Source organism: Mesoplodon mirus (assembly GCF_964341445.2).
Source record: "Mesoplodon mirus genome assembly, chromosome: 3".
NCBI classification, from domain to species: domain Eukaryota; kingdom Metazoa; phylum Chordata; class Mammalia; order Artiodactyla; family Ziphiidae; genus Mesoplodon; species Mesoplodon mirus.
This window is the reverse complement of record NC_138978.1, coordinates 95,226,338-95,249,721: the sequence shown is the minus strand read 5'-3', so window position 1 is coordinate 95,249,721 and position 23,384 is coordinate 95,226,338. Positions and strand designations below refer to the sequence as shown.

General features: G+C 37.2%; 1 protein-coding gene across 2 annotated transcripts in view; it reads left to right on the top strand.

The window, feature by feature from the left end:
* The window catches only part of DBT (dihydrolipoamide branched chain transacylase E2), a 45,889-nt gene extending 22,773 nt beyond the window's left edge, over window positions 1-23,116 (top strand). The window contains exons 1-8 of one of the 2 annotated variants that reach the window (XM_082614322.1): window positions 5,255-5,412; window positions 7,048-7,169; window positions 10,018-10,234; window positions 11,393-11,559; window positions 15,811-15,888; window positions 17,589-17,780; window positions 17,919-17,990; window positions 21,270-21,441. In XM_082614322.1, the coding sequence (XP_082470448.1) occupies window positions 7,158-7,169; window positions 10,018-10,234; window positions 11,393-11,559; window positions 15,811-15,888; window positions 17,589-17,780; window positions 17,919-17,990; window positions 21,270-21,437 (906 nt within the window). In that variant the 5' untranslated portion in view covers window positions 5,255-5,412; window positions 7,048-7,157 and the 3' untranslated portion in view covers window positions 21,438-21,441. Of the gene's footprint in view, window positions 1-5,254; window positions 5,413-7,047; window positions 7,170-10,017; window positions 10,235-11,392; window positions 11,560-15,810; window positions 15,889-17,588; window positions 17,781-17,918; window positions 17,991-21,269 lie in introns of those variants that run through there. The other variant, XM_082614321.1, reaches the window with a different exon arrangement.
* The last annotated feature ends 268 nt before the right edge of the window (window positions 23,117-23,384 follow it).

Below are 23,384 nucleotides of genomic sequence, written 5' to 3'. Positions count from 1 at the left end.
CATAAAGTTTTAGAAATGCAAACTAATATATTTTGATAACAAAGCCATTAGTGGTTGCCTGCTGATAGGGTAGGAAGGAGGCAGAAGGTTAGGAGGGAGGAATTACCAAGGAGTATAAGGAAACTTTGGGGGGTGATATGTCCATTATCTTGATTTTCATGATAGTTATGGGTATATACATTTTTCAAGACTTATGAAATTTTATATTTTATGTATGCAGTTTATTATATGTCTGTAAAAACTTAATGGGATTGGATAGGTTATGTTCAGAGTAAAAATTATCTGATAATTTTCCTCATAGAGAACTGATCATTGTTAGCTATTCTATTTCATTTGCAATTCAAAGTGTATTCTGAATAATTGCCTTGCATGCTAGTTTTATTTTGTGTGTGTACCTTTTTGCTTTTATATTTATCTTTTCTTGTAATTTTTATTGTTTTTTAATGTAAGAATGACTATGAAGCATAAAATAAATAAGCAAGCCTATAGAATAGTAGGTTCAACTTACTAAGAAATTTATATGTGCCTCTTTTAAAATTCTGGAAACAGGAAAGCTTTCTAATTATTTTGTGTACCTTGTCTTACACAAGAATTTGTAGTAATACTGAATTTGTCTATATTGTTCCTTGTTTTAGTGCCAGGAAAACCAATTATACTATAAATAGAAAGTTACCTAAAGAAAAGTCTTTTAGAAGTATAAGACACATTATGTCCATTTTACAGGTGGGAAATAATTGTAGCATAGAACCATCAAGAGTGTAAGGGATCAAGAGTAGACGTCTTAATAGCAGTAATGGAAATTAAATCCTGTCTTTTAATGCTTGTTTAAATAATATTCTATGGTACTCTCTTTGTAACATGGTGTTACAGCCTGCTTTTCAAGACTGGAGTGTCATGATAATTCTGATGAGGGAAAATGTATTTGTGACCTCCAACTCCTATCTCTGAGTGCTCTGACTGTAGGTAGACTGTACTTAAAAAGAGCTTACTAGACTCATTTATGCTGTTTAAAAAAAATACAAATTGAAATTTAGTTAATTAATATTATCAAGATTATGTCAAAGCTGATCCATGTCTCAGTATGTTGTCTGCTGTGAACTCAGTTTTAAGAATATTGCCATGAGTTCTCTTTACAGCTAACCTGGCTTTCTCTAACCTCTATTTTAAAAAGTAGGATGACTCCTCACTTTTCTAAACAAGTGAAGCTTTTTGAACCCAAACTTTTCTAAACCATTTAATGGGAATCAGTAGTTTTATTTATTTATTTATTTAAACCTACATATTTTATGCCTTCTTAAAGTGAGGATATTGGGTATAACCTAAAATCTTTTTTGATTATGCAAAGGCATGTTAATGAACATTCATTATGGGAAAAACACAATTCTGCCTCTGATTTTTGTTTTTTCAGCCTACCTCTTAGCCTTGTCATTGTGCCAGGCCATCACTCTCCTTCCTAACTTTCTGGCAATAAAGATAACCAAGTTGTTAAGAAATATGTGCTAAGAAGAGAAAATAGGATGTGATTGAGAGTCTAAATGACTTTTCTCTGGAGCAAGTGTATGGTTTTAATGCTGAGGCTGCGTGGCACGGTTTTAGGTGTTCTGCACCTACAGCTGTGTACAACATTAAGTTGCCAGAATGCTTGACCACCAGACAAGTGGAGAGTTACTATACCTAATTAGCTCTAATTGAGGAGTCTTGCCACCATGGGGAAGTATTAAAGGAAGAGAGGAAGGGACATAAGATGTAGCAGAATACTTTATAGCAGAAGGGACATAAGATATAGCAGAATACTTTTATATTCTGCTGTTATATTGCACTTACCCTTTAACATGAACACCTACCATCGATTGAATGCTTTCTCTGTGCTAATGCTATATATACGTTACCTCTTTAAATCATATAGATTATTATCCACATTTGACACATGCAACGTTGAGACCCACAGAGGTTTAATAAGTTGCCCATGGCCACACAGCTAGTAATTGGTAGAGCTATGATTTGACCCCAGCTCTGTTTAATTCTAAAACGCATGTTCCTAACCACTTTGTTACACTGAAAATTGTATTCAGAGACAGGGTGTCAGCTCCATTCTTCATCTAGAACACTGGGACTAAATTTCTAACAATGTACATATGTGTACATTCTGCTGTAACAACACAAGTTAGGCATCCTATAGAGTTTATAGTATTAAATGTTTGCCAGGATAATACAGTGTTTTAGAGTCAAAGAAAAGCTCTTTGACATAAAACCATTTGAACAACATAGCATGTTAAATTACACTACTAAATTACATTAAATTACACTCAATAACATAAATTGCATAGTACAATGCCTGGGCATGATAAGTGCTCAGTAAATGGTAACTAAAACCTTATTTTGTATAGCTAATTGTAGACTGAATTGATTGAATTAGTTGTTTCAGTAATTTGAAGTGAGAAAGAAAATGCTGTGCAATCTCATTGGTTTAGATATCATTAATTCTCAATTTATGATCATTTGAGCAGAAACTAAACTAAGATTTAGATTTGTGCTATGAAGAAAGGTCTTCCTAAGAAAGTTTTTCAGGGAGGAAAAGTTTAAAGCTTCTTACAAAAACAACTCTTTCAAAAACCTTTGAGTGCTTTGGTATTTCAAAAAGTATTTCCCATTGCAATCACACAGTTTTAATATTTTTACTAATTCAAATTACTCTTTTATTTAATCTGAAATAATATAGTTTTATTATAAATTTTCTTCACATGATGAATTCTAGCAACACTAAATTGACAGTCTTCATGATAAAAACTTATTTACCAGAGTTCTTCTGTTCTTTCTTAAAATTTAATTAAGGTTTTAAAAACTGTATCTGAATCCACTACTGAAGGAATAAAATTCCACATATTAGAGTATAGTGCAAGAACAGTGAAAATCATATCAGCTGGGGAGAGTCATGAAATTTTAGCTTAGTCTTAACTCCATCCCCCTTAGAGTCTGTTTCTACATTGGTAAAATCAAGAATGTGCCCTGCATTCTTGTAGCATTATTGTGAACATCAAAGGAGAAAATAAGTATATAAAGTATACTTTATATAAGTATAATCAGATAAAAAAACTTAGAAACTTACTTCAAGTGCTATTTAACAAGGTAGTATTTTATTTTTATTTATTTATTTTTTAAACAAGTTTCAAAAGATTTTTTAAGGCAACCTCATACCTGGAATACAAAACTAAGTTGAAAATTACTAAGACTTCATTTTTGCATAAAAGAAAAATTGCCTTTGTCACACTGGAATTCTTAATTTTCTCAGAATCAAAATTCGGGTTTTTTTTTTTTGCCGTACGCAGGCCCCTCACTGTTGTGGCCTCTCGCGTTGTGGAGCACAGGCTCTGTACGCGCAGGCTCAGCGGCCATGGCTCACGGGCCCAGCCACTCCGCGGCATGTGGGATCTTCCCAGACTGGGGCACGAACCCGTGTCCCCTGCATCGGCAGGCGGACTCTCAACCACTGCGCCACCAGGGAATCCCGAAAATTAGTTATTTTAAAAGGCAAGGAATAAAGTACATTGAATGAATGGAATTATAACCAAAGCCACTATGATCAAGATCATTTTCCCCAAAGCCTCATTTGAAAAGAATTTGACATTTTAATGTGAAAAGTCACATTAAGTCACAGAAGTCCTTTACGTTTACCTAAGCTCCTCAAAATATTGTGCCAAATACTTAACATTTATATTAAAACACTTTAAGTTGTATTTTTACCATATACATGTCCAAAAACAATCCTGAGAAGAATATTTTTTCTAACTTACAATAAAAAACTTCCTGCTTTTCAAAGTCTGATTGGTTACAATCATAAAATACTAGGTTCCTGTTTATAAGCTCATGATATGAAAACAATTATGTCCAATAGCTTCAGGGGAAAGTACAAACTAGAATTCACCATTAATAATTTCTTCATCATCTTGGTCATCTATGTGAAGTACAGTAGGAAGGAGTCAAATGTTAGGACTTACTCTTCAAAAAGTTGAAAAACGACAGGAGTTACTGCCAGGTCCCACTCTGTTACACAAACTCTGGTTTTACATCACCATGGTTTTATTTTAGTCATCCTCTGATTTATTGTCCACACTTTCTTCATATTGCATAGAACAATCATATGTTTAATTAAATCTGGAAAAAGTAATAAGCATTCCACATTTTGGGGGTAGCAATATGGGCCTCCCCCTGTGTTAAACATGTCGCAGTTTATAGCTAAGCTGACAGTTCAAAGGCTAAACCAGAATAGCCAGGACAGCTTGACTTTGCTGGTTTCCCAGTTGTACAGCTTGCAATCTCTATTTCATCGAGGTAACGGGGCACCATAACAGGAACAGATTGTTCCATCAGCAAAACTGAACCAGCAGCAACTTTCTCCAAAACTGTAACTGTTTTTATAATGTGCAATCTCTATCAGGGCTAAGGTTATTGAATCAAATGCTAATAGAAGTTATTGTGGCCGCTAGCTCTCTAAGTTGAATTTAGAAACTGTTCTTTTCTCTCCTGCCTAAAAGATCTGGTCATCTTCCTAGATCTTCTTCCTAGTTGTTAGGTTCTGAACCAAATATCCTTTTGTATCTGTGCGAAATTGTGATTTGATGTTGATCACTCCGTTTATCTTGGCATCATGCCACAAACACTCATCCATTTAGAGAATGACATTCCCTCCATATCCTTATAATTTACTTCTTCTCTACTGGGTCACTTTTCAGATCAGTTCTATGATCAAGGTAACAAAAAGACTAGAAACCCTTGGATCATGGAAATGGCTTTCTGGTAGATATTCTCTGTTAAATCTCTGTTAAATCATCCCTGGCTTTCCAGTGTCCTTAGCAAGGTAGTATTTTAGTATTAAGAGAGCTTTCTTCCCACAACTACATGACAACTACAACTCATATATAATATGAGTGACTTCTTGCAAATCTTTGTTTTATTACTTAATACTTACACTGAAGTTATTCCAAAAGGCAGTACTGCTTGGTGATATATAGAATGTTTTCCAGAAAGGTGAGTAGCAATAAATAACATGATATTTTGGAACTGTTATATAATAACTTGTATATGATATGTCTGGGCATTTATGCATTTCTCAAACTGTAGCAAATATGCATTTTTCAAGTTAGTATTTGGGATTCCTACAACTGAACCCCCTTGATTTTTCTTTGGATCTGAGTTCCTAATGCTAATCTTTCTTACTAGTTTCTCCAGTAACTTCAACAGATGTGGACAATACACAGGGCTTCTCAAAGTGCAATAAAATTACGCCTTGAGCTGTAGAAGTTGTATTCCAGCTTATTTGACCAGAAAGAAAATCTACTAGGGCCATGAACTAAAGGAAACAGCACAAACTGAGTCAGCCCTAGGATTGAATCCCAGCTCTTCACAGTTTATTAGGTGTGTGACCTTGGGCCAATCTCTTCATCTCAAGTCTCATTTTTAAAAATCTGTAAAATGGGGTTAATAACACCTATCTTACACACTGGAGTGAAGATTAAGATATTACATATGTAGTGCAGTATACAATATATATACTAGGTGATTGTGGGAAGGAAGAATAATTTTCCCTGTACCTTCTGAGTTCTTAGCTGAGATCCCTGTAATAAAAGACAGATGAACAAGAGAAAAACAAATTTATTAACATGTAGACCTCATGTATACCTGGGAGGTACCCAGAAAAAGTGAATAACTCAGAGAGGTGGCTTTAGGATTCAGGTTTAAATACCTTCTTACTAGGGAAAGGGGAGGAGGGATGTAGGCCTCTTAGGGAGAATAAATGATTTTTAGGAAGGATGAATTGGCTCTTAGAAGAATATATGGGAAGTATGATAGTTTGTGACAAAAGTTTATATGGGTGTGTTGCTGATTTCTAGTCTCTTCTCCTGTGATGAGTCAGTCTTCCCTGGTTGGGAAGTCTTCCCTCCTAGGGAGGGAGTTTCTGACAGTTGAGTTCCTTTTGGATGTCTTTAGGTACATGAAGAGAGTTCAGAGTAAGCCTCTCCCAGCATTTGTTGTTTTTCAAGTGCCTACAGCTCTTGAAAATAATCAGTACACCAAAGTGGCATATTTTGGGGTGGTATGTCCTGAACTCCTACAATCACATTTTGGGGTGGAATATTCTACTACTCTTCATGTTCAATACAAAGTGTTTGTTTTTTCTCTTCCTTAACCGTAGGGGAACTTTGAGAGCTCCACCAGACCAATTCATAGACTAGTGAGGAGGAATGAATGAATAGAATGTCTTTCCATAGTTTTCCAGCAGTGGAAAATTTTTATTTGCTTAGAATTGAATGTCAATGCTAACTCAGTTTTCTGCTGATTTTCAGAGGTTGGCTCTAGTTTACTTATTCCCACAGAGATTCTGATGTACTATAGCACTGATTTCCTAGCATCCAACTCTGACAATTAAATGCTCATAAAACCTTTTTCTTTTTGGCTGCAAAAATACATGCTAATAGCCCAAGATAGTTTTTCTTATATCACTACTCTCCAATTAGAGAATAAAACAACCAAATTAGTATTAGCCATGAAAATAAAACCTTCCACAGCATTCCTTAAGCCATATTCAAAGGAAAGAAAATATTTAAATGCTATATTATCTTAGGAAAGCATTTAAGATTGTCACAGATTTTACATGATTCATGTAATTTACCTCACATTTGATTCTCATTTCATATGTATGTGAGAAATTTATTAGGAAAATGTTTACAATACAATGTGTTTTAAAATTTATGAAAGAAACTTGCATTCTTTAACTTGTAGCTGCTACATAATTTTAACAGAAATGAAGTAAACAGCAGGCAATAATAATCATTAAACAGTACCTGGTACCTGTACACCCCTCTCACTCACTCTAGTACCCTTGTATGTTTTTCTATTTTGCAGCTGTGTTTTCCCATTCTGAAGTAGCTCATCTATTATGCTTTTTGACTGTATACTTTAAGTTGAATTTATTTATATAAGACACTAAGCTTGTTGTTTTTGTTGTTTCATTATTTTCTACTAAAGAGTAAAATTTTATCCTGTTACCAGATTCAGAAGAAGATGTTGTTGAAACTCCTGCTGTGTCCCATGATGAACACACACACCAAGAGATAAAGGGCCAAAAAACACTGGCAACTCCTGCAGTTCGTCGCCTTGCAATGGAAAACAATGTAAGTTTTCTTAATATTTAAGTGTGAGATCACACAGAAGGTATACATGTGTATCTATGAAGAATTACCCAGCTATCCCATGATGAGATGGCTCAAGTTGGGATTAAAGGAAACATGAAAATGTCTGTTACTAAAAAGTGATAGTTGCATAAAAGTCCTCACGAGTGATGAAAAGAAAATTGTGAACTTATTATTCATGTTAATTGAGAAGTATGGATTTATTATTCTTCCTGAGAGCCTAATAACAGTCAGGGCTACCATTTATTGAGCACTTGTAAATACTAGTGTCTTAGATCAGGTCCCCTACAAGCATAGCTCGAGACAGGGGTTTGGGAACACATGATTGATTGATTGAGACAGTGATCATCTTTACTAGGAATGAAGGAAGCAGTATAGGGAAGGGATGGGAAATGGGCCAGGCAAGGGTGTGGTCCCAAGGATCTGCCTGATCCCAGGGAGGTAGGGAAAACCATAGAGCTCTACTGACTTGAGTCAAGGAGCCTGGCCTTCTGTTCTCCCTCTTACCTGACAGTCATTGCTGCTTAACCTCCAAAGTTAGATGGCTCCTAGGCATTGTGCTAATAATTTACATGTTATCTCATTTTTTTTTTTTTTTTTTTTTTTTTGGTACGCTGGCTTCTCACTGCTGTGGCCTCTCCCGTTGCGGAGCACAGGCTCCGGACACGCAGGCTCAGTGGCCATGGCTCACGGGCCCAGCCGCTCCGCGACATGTGGGATCTTCCCGAACCGGGGCACGAACCCGTGTCCCCTGCATCGGCAGGCGGACTCTCAACCACTGCACCACCAGGGAAGCCCAACATGTTCTCTCATTTAATCTTCACAACTCTGAGACAAAGGGCCCTTCTAAGACTTAGAGAGGTCAAATAACTGGTCCAAGGTCACACAGCTAACCCAGTGGTGGAACCAGGGTTCTAAAGTGAGTCTCTGTGACTCTAAAACCGGTGCTCTTCATCATTAATAGGGTCTCAACAATTGATGCCTCCATTATTTGAGCACTTCTGAGCCAGACATTATACATACATTATCGCTAATCCTCATGGTAACCTTGCAGACTGGTTTGGATTATGCCCTTTTTGCAGATGAGAAAAGGTAGAGAAGTTGATTAAGTTGGCTAAAATCAAGTAAGTAGCTGAACTGGGGATTTGAGTACAAATCTGTGTGGTTCCAAAGCCTGAGTTCTTTCCACTGTGCCTCACAATGCAGGCTTTTGTTTGTTTGTCTGTTTTAGACAGAAGTAGTTAAATTACAGTTGGAGGGTAAAAAGTTTACATTTTGGGAATAGGTAATAAGAGTCATTAAAATGTTCATTCTCCTTCAGCTAGTTATCCTACCATTGGGGAACTATCCCAAGGAGATAATCTAGGATATATTAAAGTGTTTTATATAACAAAAAATTAGAAGGCACACATGTGTTCAAAATCAGGGAGATGCTTAGGAAAATTATGTTATAAACCCTTGATGAAAATTTATTAGCTATTGAATGTGTTCAAACATGAAGATGATTTAGCATAACAGAAAAATAGAAATAGTAATATGGAACACTACACTGTTAAGGGCAGCAGATGAAATAACGATCTTATATATTGCTTTGAAAGCTATAAACATTTTACCATTTTTAAAAAAAATTATATAGAAGGACTACCTGTAGAAATATGATGTGGCTTTCCTTTTCCTAAAGATGTGTATAATTAGAGCATTTGTATAATTACTAAAAATTAAATAACAGATTTATTATTATAAAATCACCTTTCCCCCCCTTTTTTTGTAGTTTGTATATTAATTATTGAGTTTGTCTAAAATTAAAAACCAGTGGCACTTACAGTTGTTTGTAATTACCTAAAAATTATGTTTAAATTCTTAGAGTTCATTTGTTATAAACTAAATGTTTGATGTGATAAAGTCCTTTACTCTTTTGTGGTCATTCTTGGAGAAGCATTAATACAAATGAAATAGGACTTAACCTTGAGAGTTTAACTAATATACACTATGCGTGAGGATATCATCCAAGCTAATGTGTCTTTTTATTTAAATACAGTTCAACTTAGTGAAATATTTTATCTCTATTACCAAACATAGGAAGTGGTTAAATAAAGCCAGATCACAAATGTTTCCAAAAAGTATCATGAGTGCCCAGTAGAAAGTGGAATTGTATCATCTATTGTTTATTCTGTGGAAAGCAATAATAAAACTTAACTATTTGACCCTTAACTTGGACCAAGGACCTCACATTCCAAGTATGCCTCAATAAAGTTAATTTCAGTGTTTTGTACTGATCTTTCTAAAACAGCCATCAGAAAAAAACTAATTCAAGAGAGCTTTTATAGGATGATTATTTTAACCATTACGTGTTTACTGGTAGCCAAGGTCAGAAACAGTGGTCTACATTTGTTACAGTGTTTATTAACTCTTGTTTAAACTTTCAGTTCTTCTTATGTAGTCTCCAAGAATAGAAAAAAATCAAATAAGAATTATGCAAGAAATTTAGAAATAGTTGACTGTTTAAAAATATGTTTTCATAAATAGCTATATACAATGTAGATATTACATTGTTACCGCATGGGCAAATGAACAGTAAGTACAAAAGTAACAAATGATCACTTATGAAGAGTAGCTATAATTTATAGCATTCTACTGAGAAGATGAAATTGTTATTTATAGTTTGTAGTGTTCTATTAATATAATTTAAATGTTATTTCCTTATACTAATTTATTGGGCAGAGATACTTTTTTACCTTCAGTTCATTTAATTTCACTTAGAGACCTCAATGATGGGTTTATTTATTTTTAGGTAGTTTTATTTTTAGCATTAAAATGTGTCATTTTTTAGATTAAGCTAAGTGAAGTTGTTGGCTCCGGAAAAGATGGCAGAATACTTAAAGAAGATATTCTCAGCTATCTGGAAAAGCAAACAGGAGCTATACTACCTCCTTCACCAAAAGCTGAAATTATGCCACCTCCACCAAAACCAAAAGAGAGAACTATTCCTATACCAATATCAAAACCTCCAGTATTCACAGGCAAAGACAGAACAGAACCCATAAAAGGTAATAATAATAGTAATGTAAGGTAATAGAGTATTTGGGGGAAAGCTACTTCAACATGATGAAATTACAGTTTTTCTAGGAAAAGCTTTAATATATACTGATAATTTTTGAAGAGTAATATGTTAGCAGGTTTCTTAGAGTATAAATTTGTGTACAGATATTTTTTTTGTTTGAAGACTTGCTCGGTATATTTTAAATATTATTTTTTGTTAGCTTTCAAAACAACTACTTCTGATTTGTTATTTACAGACTCTTAGGATGATTAACTGCCAGAAGACTGGCTTTGCAAGAAGCCATTGTGTAAATACATGGCTTGCATCCTTTTGAATTTATTATTATTATTATTATTATTTTGACATTATTATTTTTTTTGTTTGGCTGCATTGGGTCTTCGTTGCGGTGCAAGGGCTTTTCATTGCAGTGGCTTCTCTTGTTGCGGAGCACAGACTCTAGGTGCACAGGCTTCAGTAGCTGTGGCGCGCGGGCTCAGTAGTTGTGGCTCTCAGGCTCTAGAGCACAGGCTCAGTAGTTGTGGCACACAGGCTTAGTTACTCTGCGGCATGTGGTATCTTCCCGGACCAGAGCTCGAACCCGTGTCCCCTGCATTGGCAGGCGGATTCTTAACCACTGCGCCACCAGGGAAGCCACCTTTTGAATTTTTTATATACCACAGTGTTGAAAGCAGTTACCTGTTATATAATTACAATTGACACTGGGTGTTGTGCTACAGTCAATGCTTCAGCATTGAAATTACTGGCTTTCAAGTTATGTAATGAAGATGATAGCTCCAAGAGGAAGAGTTTAATTAAGAGTAAGTGACATTAGAGAACCTTCAATTTTAGTTTTTTTTTTTTTTTTGTGGTACACGGGCCTCTCACTGCTGTGGCGTCTCCCGTTGCGGAGCACAGGCTCCGGACGCGCAGGTCTAGCGGCCATGGCTCACGGGCCCAGCCGCTCCGCGGCATGTGGGATCCTCCCGGACTGGGGCACAAACCCGCATCTCCTGCATCGGCAGGCGGACTCTCAACCACTGCGCCACCAGGGAAGCCCTATTTTAGTTTTTAAAGGGATTAAAGGATTTAAGAATTTTTATAAAGTACATATATATATGCATATATGTATATATACGTATATATATGTATATTTAATGTTTTCCAGGCTTTCACAAAGCAATGGTCAAGACCATGTCTGCAGCCCTGAAGATACCTCATTTTGGGTATTGTGATGAGGTTGACCTTACTGAACTGGTTAAGCTACGAGAAGAATTAAAACCCATTGCTTTTGCTCGTGGAATTAAACTCTCCTTCATGCCCTTCTTCTTAAAGGTAAGATTTTAGTCATTTCAAACAAGGCTTGAGTAAGACATTTAAATTTTGTTTTGCGAATATGCAATGTGTTAACTATGGCTTTGAATAAAAATATATTTCTCACAATATCACATAGTTAGAAAAATGTACAAATACACTCTCTTTGTTTCATGGAAGTTTATAAAATTGGAATTTCTGTGTCAGATTTTTATCTACTTATCTCTTTGAGCTAGGTGAGGATTGTCCTGCCATATAGGTAAAGCCTTTAATTCTGAAAGGATCACTGCAGCAAAGTCCTGATTTGAAGAAAAGTGAGGCTTGGTATTGATCTTTCACTTTTCAACAAACTTATATTGAGGCTTCTGGGAATCATTTCTAGTACTAGGCCTTGGTGCCAGTATCAAAAAGAATAAGGCCGTCAGCTGACCTTGAGCAGCCAGCTAACCACCATTTAGAAAGCAGCCGCCATATGCCTGACCCCGTACCAAGTGTGCTGTATACATTTTCTCTTTTAATGATCAGAATAATGCTAACATGTAAATATTGCTATCCCCATTTTCCATTTAAGGAAATTGGCACTCAGAGAAGTTGAGAAACTTGTCAAGAATTTATATCTAACAAGTGGAGAAGTTAAGTTTTCAGTTCTGGTCCATTTTTCTTGAAAATGCATACTGTTGTCTCTAAATCCAGTGTGGCTTCCTACCAGCCCTTTCCATGGTTCTTTTCAATGGTTCCCCTTCTGGATTGCCTTCAGGATAGTTTCTAAATGCGTTAACGTGGCGTAAAAAAGTATTTCTACGCGTCTCTGCCACCCACCTCTCCAGTCTTCTCTCTCACAGTCACTCTCTCCGCTATAATCAGATTAAGCTACGCACAGTTGCTGGAATACACAACTTGACCTGAAATGCCGCCTCCTCACTTGATCAAATACATGTGCATCCTAAACACCAAATTTTGCTCCAGTATAGAAGAGAATACAGAAGCCGGTTCCTCCTACAGAAGCCAGTGACTGTCACAGTTTGAGTTAAATGGCCTTTTGTTTCTCATTGCAGTTTATCTCAATGTTTTGAAAGTGTTTATACTCAGTTGTCTCTTCACTGATGCTGAGACTTGTAAGGCAGAAGCTGTTCTCCTATATGTCCATCTTTTTAACAACTACCCTCACAAGGAAAGAGATGGTCTATAAACATGAGATGTAGTAGGTGCCAGTGAATGAGAGATCTGGACTATATTACAGCTATAGAGGGTCATCTGTAGAGACACAGCAATTGAGACACGTGGATGAGATCACCCAAATTATGTGTGAAAGAGAAGAAAAGAAGGCTAAGGGTTTTACATCAGTGTTTAAGGGGTAGGTAGGAATTGAGTTGGCAAAGGCAATGGAAGAGGCTGAGCGGGGTCAGTGGTTTGACAACAGGAGGATCAGAAAAGAGTCATTTAATAGCCAAGTGTATCCATTGCTGTATAAAAAACCACCCCCAAATTTCATGGTTTGAAACAATTACCATTCATTATTTCTCATGAATCTACAGGTGAGCAGGACCAGTCTGCTGATCTTAGCAGAGCTCACTTATATGTCTATAAACAGGTGGTAGATTGGCTAGGGGCCAGCTGGTGTAGGATGATCTCAGTGAGGATGACTCATTTCTCTTCTGGATGTCTCTCCTATCTGCCCAGTATGCTAGCCTGCACATGGTCTCAGTACTGGCGGGGGTGAAGAGAGGAAGCAGAATGTTAGCACTTTCCCCAAGCTGTGCTGCATTGAGTTTGTTTTTAACGCATTGACCAAGGCAAGTCACATGACTAAGCTCAGAATCAGCTTGCAAGAGCACTACCAAGGGACTTGGATACGGAGGCTCGTTAAAGATTGGGGCCTTTGATTCAGCCTCTCACACCAAGAGACAAGAAAAAAGTTTTCAGAGGAAAGTAGATAATGGTTACATGCATTACAGAAGTTAAATAGGATAAGGGATGGGAACAGGCTATTGGATTGGTAATGAAGAGGTCATGTGTGGCCTCAGCCAGAATTTACTGAATAAAGTATTGTTGAGGTAGAAGCTTGGTTGCAGTTAGTTGGGGAATGAAAGAAATTGAGGAAGAGGAGAAACCTGAAAAAATATGCAGAAAGGCAGACAGGGCATAGGTACAGGTGACAGTTACGGTGGTTGGAGTAGATTGAAGAAAGGTTCCATCTGCTCCCTCCCCTCCTGCACACCCTCAAGGAAAAATTGAACAGGTCTGTAAGGCTGAGGGAAAGAGCTGGAAAATGGAAAGTTAAAAATGTGTGAATGGGGGTCTTCCTTGGTGGCACAGTGGTTGAGAGTCCGCCTGCCGATGCAGGGGACGCGGGTTCGTGCCCTGGTCTGGGAAGATCCCACATGCCGCGGAGCGGCTAGGCCCATGAGCCATGGCCGCTGGGCCTGCGTGTCCAGAGCCTGTGCTCTGCAACGGGAGAGGCCACAACAGTGAGAGGCCCGCGTACCGCCAAAAAAAAAAAAAAAAATGTGTGAATGGGAAGCACTGTTAGAACAATGCCTGAGCATGAGGGCAGAATGAGTTGAAGACCCCGGTGGAGAAGTTCACCTGGAGGAGAAGAGAGTGCCACCTCTTGTTTCAGACTGTGTTCCTCTTACTGCTTCCTGTGACAAGTCTGTTTCGCAGCAAGGACAGTCCAGCTTTTTAATATGTTAAATTTATTTCATGATTGTTTTTCTTTATTGTTCCAGTCTGAATGAAATATCTGATCTTTATTTTGAAAATAAAAGTTAATATGCTTTGTTTTAAAATAACATTTTTTTCCAGTCTGTATAATTTTAGAACATTTGGAAAATACTACAAAGTATTGTACAGGGGGTAAAAAATGACCTCTTATCTGTGGACACACACCTTGTTTTTCCTTTTACAAAATTTGGATTAGGGGCTTCCCTGGTGGTGCAGTGGTTGAGAGTGCGCCTGCCGATGCAGGGGACACGGGTTCATGCCCCGGTCCAGGAAGATCCCACATGCCGCGGAGCGGCTGGGCCCGTGAGCCATGGCCGCTGGGCCTGCGCGTCCAGAGCCTGTGCTCCGCAACAGGAGAGACCACAACGGTGAGAGGCCTGCGTACCGAAAAAAAAAAAAAAAAATTGGATTATTCTCAAAATACTGTTTTTAATGTATAACACTTTAACCTTAGTTATGGATTTTTATATAAAGAAGATTAAAGTTATAGTTGTCAAATCAAATGCTTAATAAAACTTTCCTTAACTCTCTAGTTCAAGGATATAATTTCTTTTTTTCTGTCAAGACCACTGACCCACAGACAAAAATAACACTTAACACAATGCACATAAAGAACTCTTAATTGGACAAGATGAAGGCAGTAGGAGAGGGAATTCTTTTTAGGGACAATTTTAAGCATTTTTATTTTCCTTTTTTTTTTTTTTGAGCTGTACCACTTGGCACTGCTTGCAGGATCTTAGTTCCCCAGCCAGGGATTGACCCGGGTCCACAGCAGTGAAAGCGTGGAGTCCTAACCACTGGACTGCCAGGGAATTCCCTATTTTCCTATTTTTTAAACTGGCTATAAGGCATGACAACCAAATGCAGTGTGTGAACTTTGATTAGATCCTGGATGGGCAGAGAAACAGCTGTAAAGAATATTTTGGAGACAGGTAAATCTAAACATGGACAGAAGAGAAATGGTAGTGAGAGAAAAAAGGAAAAAGGAAAGGGAGAGATTAAGGCAGGAGAAGGCACAAATGCCATCATTTCTGGGAAACAGGCTCTAAAGTAAATGTTTGCACCAGCTCTGCCCTTCACTTGGCCAAGGACACCAGGTGGATCACTGGCCTCTCAAATCCTTATCACTTGTTCTTTCTACACAGGAAAATAGCTTACTGCCTTTTTGTGTTTTAATTCAAAGTGTTTCTTTGAACTACAGGTTTGCTTCTCATGGAAACCTTAAGACTCTACATGTAAGTGAGGAAAACATGTAGAATTTAGACCTTTTTTTGGTACTTTGGTCAGTCTGCATAGTTACTTTGAAAATCTCCTTGATGTTTACAAGCTCCCTGACTACTTTATCTTTTATTCTTAAATGATAAGGGTAACCTAGTTCCACATTGCTGGGAGGTAACATAGGGAGTAATATGCCTGGTACATGTAGACTTGCAATTAAACTCAGCTTAAATAAGAGTTCTTTCCTTCCATCCTTTACATCTTATTGCTTCAAATCCCCTATGCTTTCCAAGTTAAAAGTGCTAACATTGTATTTCTGTCTCTAAACAGGCTGCTTCCTTGGGATTACTACAGTTTCCTATCCTTAATGCTTCTGTGGATGAAAACTGCCAGAACATAACATATAAGGTTGGCTATGTGCTGTGATACATAAAAGTGCAAATGTGCTTGTAGGTTAAAGAAGCTTCTATTATACCTCAAGTGGTGATCTTCTTCAAACTGGAAATTAAAGTATGGGGTAAAACAGTAAACTGAAGATAAATCCGTTGCTACTGATGTTGGTTTTACTGGTTAATAATTAATGATACTATTCAGATATGCAGATTGCCATTTTTAACGCCTTTTGGCTTTCTGGTAAAAATAATGGAAATATACAGCTGTGAGACAATGGTTTACATTTCCCATCGTACATACCCTCTCCGCAAACAGAAGAGCTCTCTCAAAATGGAATTCCTGCAGTTTTTAAAACAAAAATAATTTAGGGACTTCCCTGGTGGTCCAGTGGTTAAGACTTCACGCTCCCAGTGCAGGGGGCTTGGGTTTGATTCCTGGTCGGGGAACTAGATCCCGCATGCTGCAAGAAGATCCCGCACACAGCAACGAAGATCCCTCAACTAAGACCTGGCACAGCCAAATAAATAAATATTTAAAAAAAAAATAAATGAATAAAATCACATGCTTGTGTATTGATACCCATTTAAAAAAATAAATAAAAGGACTTCCCTTGTGGTCCAGTGGTTAGGAATCCGCCTTCCAATGCAGGGGATGCGGGTTCTATCCCTGGTCGGGGAACTAAGATCCCATGTGCCGCGGGGCAACTAAGCCCCGAGCGCTGTGGAGCCCATGTGCGCCACAATTAAGAGACCTGGTGCAGCCAAAAATAAATAAATAAATATCTTTTAAAATTTTTTAAATAAATAAAATAAAACAAGAATCATTTAAATGAGCAAAGTACTGAAAGTTTGAATTCATTGAGTGAACTCTTCTGTTTGGAGTGAAAGTTCATTAAGGCTGAGAACTCTTTTGAGGATGCGGCCCTTACTTAAATTTCTTATTAGAAATATACAACCAGGAAGTGAGCTTTACATTCTGGGGGGTTGGATCTAAAATCTTTCCATGTTATTAATACAGTTTCCTCATTAAGTATATACTTGTTGCAAATAATTCAGACAGGAAAATTGTGATATTTACCTTCAGTCCCATAATCCTAAGATAACGCACTGTTTATGCTGAGATGTACATCTGTCTAGGATTTTATTTTTACACAGTTAAAAAATACGGAATTATATATATTATATATATATATATATATAATATCATATATCTTTTAAAATTTAAAATGTTTTTCTTTTAACTATTTTCTTTTCTATTTAATATGTTGTAGACATCATTACATGTCAATAAATATAGCTTTGTTATCATTTGTTTAGCCAGTGACTTATTGATAAGCATTTTGATCATTTGCACTTTTTCAATCTTATAAACAATCTGACTCAGCATCTCTGTTCATCTCTACATACTTTTGCATTTATCTCCTTAGCACACATTTTTGTAAATTTTGGTATGTACTGTTAAATGTTCTCCACAAAGTATATACCAGCTTACAGTTCCATTAACAATGGATGGACATAATCTATTGCCCTATATTCTTACCCCCCAAAATTTATCTTTTTCAAAAAAATCTTTTAAAATTATTTCTTTTAAATCATCACCAATATGGTGAAAATAGTTTTCTATAGTTGAGTTCATAAGGCAGTGAAGGTTGAGACTTTCTTTTCTGTTAGCTTATGAAAAGCCTGCTGTATAATTGTTTGTTTGTTTGTTTTTAGGCTTCTCATAACATTGGGATAGCAATGGATACAGAGCAGGGCTTGATTGTACCTAATGTGAAAAATATTCAGATCTGCTCCATATTTGAGATCGCCACTGAATTGAACCGCCTCCAGAAATTGGGCTCTGCAGGTCAGCTCAGCACCACTGACCTTACAGGAGGGACATTTACTCTTTCCAACATTGGATCAGTGAGTAATAGTAATGTTCGAGTTCATAAACCATAACTTAAGATTTGTGACCATATGCTCAGTTAAAAATATAAACTTTAATTTGCCATTTGTTCCTCAGAAGCTTAATTTTTCTACTCTATTTTGTTTGTTTTTTAGATTGGCGGTACCTACACCAGACCAGTGATATTACCACCCGAAGTGGCAATTGGGGCCCTGGGAAAAATTAAGGTATGTTTGTTACATAGTTGAAAAAAGAGTTTAAGCAAATTGGGGTAGGAAAAACAAAGAGTAACCGTTTCTGAGGTTTTTCCCCTCACTTATTAGGTTTGAGTACGGTACTGGGTTTAGTAAGCCAGTTATTTCTTCCTAAGAACTAGGTCTACAACTCCGGTGGCTGCCTCTCTGTAGAGTAAATGCTTGTGATCTGGATTGTTTCTGTATGGATCAAACATTGTGGATTATGCCAGGCACAGGTGTGAGTCTTTATGAATAATCACAAATATAGCCAATCTGAGTCTATCAAAATATCTTTATTTCAAAATACCAAAGAATAATAGTAAGCCAATCCAAATTATTATTTATAATGGTAAAACACCATTGAGAGCATTTTTCTTAAACTTTGCTCTGTTCAGGAATCATTGGGAGTGCAGTTAAAAATGCAGATTTCTTGGCCTTGGGGACAGAGCCTCTAAACTTTACATATTAAACAAGAACCCATGTGGCCATGTTATAGGAGACTGACTTAGAATAAGGGTTGCAGTGATTCTTAACCCTGGATACACATTAGAATCATCTGGAGAGTGTGAAAAAAGTGCCCAAGCTCACCCCATACCAACTGCACCAGAATTTGGGCAGGGGGCTGGGGCTTGGGCATCCCTATTAACTCAGGGTTGAGAACCACCCCAGTTAAAGAAATAAGCTCATAGATCCATTTCAATACCACCATTATTAAATGTCATTGTCACTACATTAACCTTGATTTTGATCTTCACGTTTTCAGAAGAACCTTTCTTCTCTGTATTTATAATGCTTCCACATGGAACATCTCTGGGACTTGCTTTTCATGAGTTTATTACTTTCATGTTGGCATCCAGAATCTTCACAGATACTTTCATTCAGCCTTTGATTTGCTTTCTAGCAGCTGGTACTTTGGCTGCTAAGTTACTCCCTCTTCTAGCTCTACTTTCCCCTCTGGCCCACGGAAGAGACAGGGAGGAAAAATAAGAACACATAGCATGACACTGTTCTGTCCAAATCAGGAGTTTCTCTAAGGGATTAACTTCTCTATCACTCGTCCACCCCCAACATTCAGCATTTGATTCTCACAGAATTCTGACTTTTTGCAGCTTACAAACAAACCATCATACCTATTTAACAAAGTTTTGTTTTCCCTTTTCCTGACAGTAGTTTGTTTTCTTCTGAATTGTACATATAGGTATATAATTGTGGTAAACTATACATGACAAAGTTTACCATTTTAATCAAAGTGTATGGTTCAGTAGCAGTAGGTACAGTCACACTGTTTGCAACAATCACCACCGTCCATCTCCAGAACTTTTTTATCATCCCAAGCTGAGACTCTGTGTACAATATATACCACATTTTGTTAATCTGTTCATCTCTAATGAGTATTTGGGTTGTTTCCATTTTTTGGCTATTGTGAATAATGCTGCTGTGAACATTGGTGTACAATTATCTGTGTGAGATGCATTTTTTCAGAATCATCTTACTCATGGCTTTTTCAGGTTATGAAGCATAGTTCTTAAAGTATAAATCTGCATGGTGACTTAATGTAGTTAATCTTTGTTGGGTAGGGACAATATTTCATTCCTTTCTCGCTTTGGGTCATCTCTCCTTTGCTATCTTTTGTTCTCACTGTAAATTTTAAACTGTCACTAAATAGTCTTAAGTCACTAAAACCTCCACATTCCTCAATTCTCAGTCCTTATCTGTCTTGACCTATTAGCTGCGCTTGAGTTGATCAGTATCGCCTCTTTGGAAAACCTTCTTCGCCGCGACTTGCAGAAAACCTCGCTAGTCTGCTTCCCCCCTACCTAGTGCCTGTTCCCCCTGAGTCTCCTTTGCCTGTACCTCCTCATCTCCTGATCTCTAAACATTGGCTCAGTTCTGGCCCTTTTCTTTATCTGATCCAGTCTCACGGCTTTAAATACCATTTATATGCTGATGGCTCCCAAGTTTATATCTCCAGACCAGACTAGACCTCTCCTTTGAACTCCAAACTCTTATTTCCTACTCGGAAGTCTAACTAGGCGTCTCCAATTTCCTGCCCCTTCCCTCACCACCACACCCTCTCACCTGCTCCTCCTGAAGTCTTCTCCTTTCAGTGATTGGCCATTCTGTTCAGAAACCTCCAATAGCTTCTCACCTCACTCCAAATCAAAGGCAAACTAGCTGCAGTGGCCTACCATGGCTCTACACTGGTGCCACTCAGTGTGACTGGGACCCACATCAGGCTGTGACTGTTGAATCCGGGCTCTGAGGGGAGAACTACAGAAGGGGAGACTAGGGCTCAGAAACCTTCGTTGCCCTTTGACAGAGTGATTTTATGTCTACTGAACCTAACAATAAGAGGTGGATCTTGCATTTTGTATATCTTTTTATATCATTATAAAAAGATAATATATTTTTTATATATATTCACTTTTGATATATTTAAAAAAAAAATAGCCTGCAGTGAATTCACTTTTTTTTAAATCTGTTTTTGGAAAAGTCAGAGGCAGACTGGGAAGCATAACTGTTGTCTTAGCAACATGCCCCCCTTCAGCCTGCTCTTTCTATGACCTCATCTCCCACCTCTCACCCCGGCCCCTCCACTGCAGCCTCCCTGCCAACTTTGCTGGTCCTCTAACACTCCAGCCATGCTTCCCCCCGTCTTTCTCCAGGTGTCCATATGGCTTGCTTCCTCACTGCCTTCAGTGAGGACACTTTCTTGGTGAGGCTTTCCCTGCCCACCTGTTAAAAAAAAAAAAATGCAACCTCTCCCCTATTTCCACCTCCTGCGTATAATCTCTATCTCCATTCCAAAGTGCTTTATTTTTTCATTTGCGCTTTTCACTATCTAACACACTATATATATTTTACTTATTTATCTTAATCGTCTGTCTCTCCCCATTAAAATGTTAGCCCCAAGAGGGCAAGGATCGTTATTTGTTTTGTCCATTGCTTTATCCCCAGAGTCTAGAAGAGTACCTGGTACATGGTAGATGCTCAATAAATATCTGTTAAATAATTGAAATCTGAAATGAAGTTTACTGTACATACGGAAATTATACAGGCAATAGGAAATACCTTGGAGAAACTCTGAAAGCTTGAAGCACACACTCACAAAGATGGGAAGAGTAGTAGTAAGCATTATCAAAAGTCATTTGGGATGCCCATTTCTTCTCTATTATAGAGAGGGAGATTTGCCTAATCTTTCACCGTTGTTTTTACTAGAGCTTGCTTTGAGCAAGTGAAGGCTGACTCTGTCCTTTTCCTTATTTGTAGGCCCTTCCCCGATTTAACGAGAAAGGGGAAGTATATAAGGCCCAGATAATGAATGTGAGCTGGTCAGCTGATCACAGAATTATTGATGGTGCTACAATGTCACACTTCTCCAATTTGTGGAAATCCTACTTAGAAAACCCAGCTTTTATGCTACTAGATCTGAAATGAAGATTGATAAGACATCCTTGAACTTTCTGAGCTTCGAAAGAAAATGCAGAGCCCAGCTGTGCAGCACACGTTCCTCATTGCAGTTTGTATTGTAAATGATTTGTAACGTATGATTACAGTTCTGAGACACAATATGTATCACTATTCTGTTAGAGTTTTTACTGAAAAGGAATAATGGTATAATAGTTCTCCTGGGCTGTCACATTTTATAGGTCATAGTACGCCTTCTTAATATAGTGCTGAGGTCTTTGTGTCAATGGATTGAAACTGGCAGGAGCAACAAAATGAATATTACTGAAAGACAGGCCGCCATATACAGTATTTGCCCTATTTTTTTCTTTCTTTTTTTTATTTTAAACTAATTTTTTAATAAACTTTATAAAATTTATTTTATTTATTATTTTTGGCTGCATTGGGTCTTAGTTGCGGCATGTGGGATATTCGTCGAGGCATGCGAGATCTTTCGTTGCGGCACAGGATCCTCATTGTGGCGTGCGGGCTTCTCTCTAGTTGTGGCTTGTGGGTTTTCTCTCTCTAGTTGTGGCGTGCGGGCCCCAGGGCATGTGGGCTCTGTAGGTTGTGGCGCACAGGCTTAGTTGCCCTGGGCATGTGGAATCTTAGCTCCCTGACCAGGGATCGAACCCACATCCCCTGCATTGTAAGGCAGATTCTTTACCACTGGACCATCAGTGAAGTCTCTAAACTAATTCTTAATGAAACTTTTCATTTATACTTAGTTGGGAAAAGGAATTTATATGCAAGAGTATTTTCTATTTCCCCACAAGAATGCAAATTATTGTATAAAATAAGTGCAATTGTATTTACCTTTTAAGATATCCTGGAGTGTGTTGCTCTGTAGAGATTATCATCTGTAAATGTCTATTTGTATAAATTAATATCTTTTAAAAGGGAAAATTATAAGCTAATCTTAAAAATGCCCAATTATAGTTTTATAGCCAGTAAGGCCATTAAAAGTATTTGTTAAAAGTGAATATACTTTTAGAATTTGGTGATGGTTTAGTGTTTTATTGAGAAAAACTTCACCTTTACAACCTTGCTTCAGTGTAAGGAAGGTACTTTAAATGTAGCAACCACTGACATTGTGTTACAATCAGAAGTCCATTGCCTTTTAACTTTTTGTTTTTACTTTCTTGGTCTTCAGCTAAAAAAGTAGGATAGATTAAGAAGTTAGGGTCTATTCTATTCTTCATATCGTGAGAAGGAATATGAATAAGGGGAGAGAGAAGACTAATGGGTAATTATGGACATTAAAATAAAATAATAAATTTTGCACCAAAATAAAAGTATCCTCATGATCATTTTGTTAGAGGCCCACTTGAATCAGAAATTCAGGTTGTTTCTAATATTATCTAATTGAATACTGTATGTTCAAGTGAAGTTTTGTGACAGAAAAAGTTGCTTTAATATCTACTTGATTTTTTTCAAAATGGAAATGATGTATAATTCAGAAAATAATGGATCTAATGAATGTTATTTTTAAAATTCAGATAATATGAAGAGTTGCAAAGAAAATAAAATCAACCATAATCCTACCACTATTAACATTTTGATCAAGGTATCTGTATACATAGCTATTCTTTTTATGAAAATAAGGTTGTGCTGTATCTACAATTTTATAGTTTGATTTTTTTAATTTAACATTATGAGTCAATAAATAGTTCCACATTATGATACTTTTAAATGGCTGCATAATATTCTATTGTTTGCATTTATTACACATCTAGATGTTAAACATCTACTGTATGCTAAGTGTGGTGCTAAGCAGTGGGTACACAATGCCCATCCTCATAGTTCCTGCCTTCATTAGGCTTACAGTCTAGGGAGGGAGACAGATATTTAATAATCGTAAAAGTAAGAATATAATTAACTTCTAAGTAGGAGAAAACAGGGTGCTATGAGAGCATCTAATAGAAGTTACTGATCCTG